This window comes from Perkinsus marinus, assembly GCF_000006405.1.
Source record: "Perkinsus marinus ATCC 50983 genomic scaffold scf_1104296962554, whole genome shotgun sequence".
Classification (NCBI taxonomy): Eukaryota; Perkinsozoa; order Perkinsida; family Perkinsidae; genus Perkinsus; species Perkinsus marinus.
In genome coordinates this window covers 13,208-18,129 of record NW_003205389.1, presented here as the reverse complement: position 1 = coordinate 18,129, position 4,922 = coordinate 13,208, and the positions used below count along the sequence as shown (strand labels likewise).

At 49.3% G+C, this 4,922-nt stretch overlaps 1 protein-coding gene across 1 annotated transcript; it reads left to right on the top strand.

The window, feature by feature from the left end:
* Positions 1-3,016: 3,016 nt before the first annotated feature.
* Positions 3,017-4,063, top strand: Pmar_PMAR026235 (hypothetical protein; the record flags this gene model as incomplete). Its single annotated transcript, XM_002771698.1, has 1 exon — positions 3,017-4,063. The coding sequence occupies one exon, from the start codon at positions 3,017-3,019 to the stop codon at positions 4,061-4,063; it is 1,047 nt and encodes a 348-aa protein (XP_002771744.1).
* Positions 4,064-4,922: the final 859 nt, after the last annotated feature.

The following is a 4,922-nucleotide window of genomic DNA, read 5'->3' as shown; positions in this document are numbered from 1 at the left end:
ATCGAGCACGCTCGGTCGCGAGAGAGCGGAAAGTGGCATATCACAGAGCGATAGTCATTTGTCTCAGTGAAATTCAGGATTCTGAGGCCTATGCTAGAGTCGTCGCGGGGAGCAGTTCTAGCTCTCAATCGTGGAAGCGGGGACGCGAATCGAGTACCACGGGATTCTGTCCGTACTACTACGAGGACTGTCTGGCTCTAGCCAGGAAAGAGTGTGAATTCAAACCCCAGCAACATGCGAATCGTCCTAGCGGGAAGGGTAAAGGCTCGCCTGGATTTGGGAGCAAAGGCAAAGGATTTGGAAAGGGTAAAGGCTTCTCTAAAGGGTACTATGGACAGAACTCCAATTTTGGTGGGTTCGGAAAAGGGACTATCATTTCGCGGGGTAAATCAGCTACAGGAGTTAAGAGTGAAAGTTTTGAGAAGAAGTGATCTGAGTTATTTAATTCGATTGACGGTGTGATGTTGATAAAGTCTTCGTTATTATTTATGAAGATAGATGACGAGGTGTTGACGGTCTCGTGTGGGAGACATTTGTTTCTGAAAGAGTGACCCTTCTATTTTAATACAACTATGCGGAGTTGTGTGAATCTAGCGTCAATTAGGGAGACCTCTACGCCCTTGTTGCTTCAGAAAAAATAATAAATGCCACACAAACGAAGTGAGGAGGCAAAGAGGAGAGCTAAACAAAATTATCGTCAGAAAAAGGCGGCTCGTAGTAGGTGTTCTTCTAACCTCCATTAGAAATCTAACCGTGTTCAGGAGCTTCCTCCGCCTCGACAGTCACAAATTCTGAGCCATCTACGGTAGAGGCGACTATTTGGGATGGTTTCTGGGGGCTCGCACGTGAGCAGTGGGAAAGAGAACTCTCGGAAGCTTCAGTTCAGTATAAGGACGGTTCTGGAACGGAGCAAGCCACACTAAAGCTCCCTGAGCAGATCGATATTGAAAAATGGCGGGACCAACCGCTCGTGAAAGCGCTATTGAGAGTACCCGAAGTGACTGCCTTGGCTGAAGCTCTTAATGGTCTTAATGGCTTCTCGAATGATGAGGTCGCTCGGAAAGGAGAGCGGGCCATTCTAGCGGCGACGGCCGCTCTCGAGAATTTCTTTGGGATCAGTCGAGACCCAAGGGATGTATCCCCTTTTCATTCGAGACTATGGACGGCTATTCTGGAGCACACAGGCGCAGGAGATGTTGACTTTATTTCATCGGCCTGTAAAGAAGGCTGCCCACTAGGCATATCAGTGGATCTACCACCATCTGATGGCCTGCACCCTACCAAGAGAGTGCCCTGTGAAGTCATAAATACTGAAGCGCAACGAGCAGAAGCCGCCCGAGGGAATTATAAATCCTCGATTCCACACGCAGAGATCATATTACAGAAGTTGATAGACGAAGAGGTACGCAAGGGATGGATGGTAGAGGTAGACGACTTCGAAGAAGGCTGCTTTCGAGCCCGTATGGCTCTCATACCAAAAAAGTCCTACGATGAGTCGAGGACAGACTATAAAGATCTGGAGGCGTTGGAATTAAAGAAGTTTTTCAGGGTGGTGGAGGATTACAGAAGGAACCAGACGAACGCGACAGTATCGATGAGCGAGACCAATGTGGTCCCGGGCTATGAGAGCCTAGTGAGCATGCTAAAGTCAATCTCGGATTTGAGTGTTGAATATAAGGAGGAATACGTCCTCTTCGAGAGCGATGTGGAGACGGCCTACCGAACGGTACCAATACGGAAGGAAGAACAGCGATTTGTCGGGGTGCAGATTGGACAACGTAAGTTCATTCATACGAGACTCCCGATGGGTCTGAGGAGCAGTGCGTATATCTGGTGCAGAGAATACTCGTCTCTACATCGCGCGCTACGGATAATCATGCAGGTAGCAGGGGCGATGGGACTCTGCTTACTTGACGACAATTGCTGGGGTATACCGCGCTCTATTAAAGGTGAGGGAGCCGCCGTCCTTTTGCTGGTGCCAGCGGTTTGTGGGATCCCTTACGGATGGCACAAGCTATGCCTAGATGGGCCCAGCAACACGTTTGCTGGATTCGGTATGAGGCATGATAGAGCCGAAAGCTTCGTGGTTTATATTCCGGAGGACAAGAAGGAGAAGCTGAGAGCACAAATACACAGAATACTCAGCGAGGGGAAGGTAGTCTTACCCACTTTGGAGTCTCTGATTGGACGGCTAGGATTCTGTACGCAAATCTGTCGCGTATACCGCTCGGGGTTATCGGTGCTCTATCGAATGAAGACCACAATGGAGAAGAAGCAACTCTGGGCCATAACTTGTTCGCAGAACCTCCGCGCCTGTCTAAATAGATGGTTGGAGGTGCTGGACTCCAAATTCGAAAGACTACTTAGCGCGGTCGACAAGGGGAGACGCAAGCCAGCAAAGTGTCTTGTGTTGGCAGACGCCTCGACGCGCGCGATTGGAGCAATACTTGTGGATGAAAGAAGTCGGGGTTGCTTTTGCAGAGTTCTAGCCAGGGACTTGGTTGAGCTGGAGGAGGTGAACGTTCATTCAGATGGGCCTGCCTGTGCCAACATGGTGACTATGGAATTGTGTGCCGTTTTAGCGGGGGTTATATTGGCTCGACGTAAAGGTTTTGGCAGTGAAGATATCTGGATCCTCTCAGACTCGCTATCAGGAGTGACTTTGATGCGAAAGGGTTTCTCATCAAAGATAGGGCCAGCGAATCTAGTAGCAGCCATCACTCAGTTGCTATCGGAGGGATTGAGCGTTAGCGAGAGAGTCAAAGGAGTGTACCATGTGAGCGGCGAATTGAATGTGGAAGCGGACCGTGTGTCACGTGATATGGAATATCATCCGCACGGTCTGGAGGAGGAGTCAGTCACTATCTCGGATTTACGGACGGTTATCGACGGACTGCGTTACGGTACATAGGTTACGCGCCTATTGAGCTCTCGGATACGTTTCCGGCTTTAGCTTCGTTGAGTAAGAGTGTTTAAATCCGTCTGGGTTATACCCAGTCCTAGGTTGTGTTACATAATGGACGACAATCCACGTGATAAAAGGCTGACTCATCTAAAGATATTCGCAACGCAGCAGCCAGCTGAAGGCTCGGAGAGAATGAAGGAGTTAAACGAAGCCCTGCGCGCGGAACCCATCCGGGAGTCAACTCGTAAGCAGTACGAGACGCCTAATAAGTACTATGAAGAGATCTGTGGGCGTCCAGTGAACGGTGAGAGGTTGCAGACTTTCATCCGGGCTTTACTGTCGTTCGACGATCCCCAGCTGACTTATGAAACCATATGCAAGTATGTTTCGGGAGTCCAGACTTTCAGCCAGATTCGCGGTGAAGCTAAGCTAACAGAAACCGAACGTCAGCACGTCAAACGTGCGCTCGATGCTGTGAAAAGGATACGTGAGGGTCAGGGGAGGAAGAGAAAGCAAGCTCCGGTGATGGACGACGAGCTGATTGACTCGTTGATACGAATGCCAACAGTTCTAGGCTCCGACAATGACCAAATCAAGACTCTCACTCTTTTTACGGTGGCCACAGTCTGTAGACTAGATGAAACCTACGGATTGAATGGTAACGATATCGAGCTAATAGAGACTCCGGGGAGACTCCGTCTCAAAATTAAGTTGATGAACCCCAAGACTGAGGATGGTCCAACTTATAAGGAGATCGATTGTGACGATCACTGGGAGATGCAAGGGAAACAGCAGGACGCATGTGGGGTGAAGTGGTGTGCAGCTCATGAGATAGCCCGTCGGAAGATTGCTTTGAAGAATGATCGCTTCCGTCTGTTCCCAAAAATACAGAAGAACAACTATGCTAGAAAGTTGAGGGCCTTAGTCGACTCACAGTTCCCAGGTATGGGCGATCGGTGGTCAATACAGAACGTTACTGGGCATAGCCTGCGTCGAACTGGCAGCACTCTTCTCAAGTTGTGTGACGTTCCAGAAAAGGAGGTGCAAGCGGCGGGTAAATGGAAGAGTGACGCCTGGCTGAGCTACACCGCTCAAGCTATGGAAATCCGGTCGAGAAAGCACGCAAAAATGATTATGGGAGACAAGAGATGTAGTTAGTTATTTGATCCTATACTTTACTCGAGATAGAAAGGCAGTAGTTGCGTCATCTAGTAGAATCAGTAGGAGTGTTTTTGGGAGTAGTGAGTAGTGCATTGGGGAGGCACGAGTAGTCAAGCGAGGGTCGTCAGCCAGAGAGTATCGACCTGACTCACTGTGGCTGGTTAGAGATTCGTGTAACCTCGCTACCACTACTCGCGCGGAGCGAAGCATCCACTGTTGCAATTTTGGGAATGATTATTCGCAGAATTTCGCGGTTGGGACTTTCGGGTCCCACTCGATTTCTGTCGCAACGTGCGATGCTTTCACTCCACTACCCACTACTCCCATCTAACTAAATGACTGAATGATAGCAGATAACAGGTCGTCCGCAGTGTTGAGCATTTTGTAGAATTGAGTAGAGGGAGTGGACCAATGAGCGAGCAAAGTTGAATGAAGGTCAATTTATTGGGCTAGGTCAACAAGCGAGCGAATGGTTTGTGTTGTGGTTGGGGTTTTGGATGGATAAGCATTCAGTTATCATTTAGTTAATGGGGACTTTCCTGAACCCACCCACCCGCATCCAGTTAAAGTTAGTTTGGGAGGCACGAGTAGTCAAGCGAGGGTCGTCAGCCAGAGAGTATCGACCTGACTCACTGTGGCTGGTTAGAGATTCGTGTAACCTCGCTACCACTACTCGCGCGGAGCGAAGCATCCACTGTTGCAATTTTGGGAATGATTATTCGCAGAATTTCGCGGTTGGGACTTTCGGGTCCCACTCGATTTCTGTCGCAACGTGCGATGCTTTCACTCCACTACCCACTACTCCCATCTAACTAAATGACTGAATGATAGCAGATAACAGGTCGTCCGCAGTGTT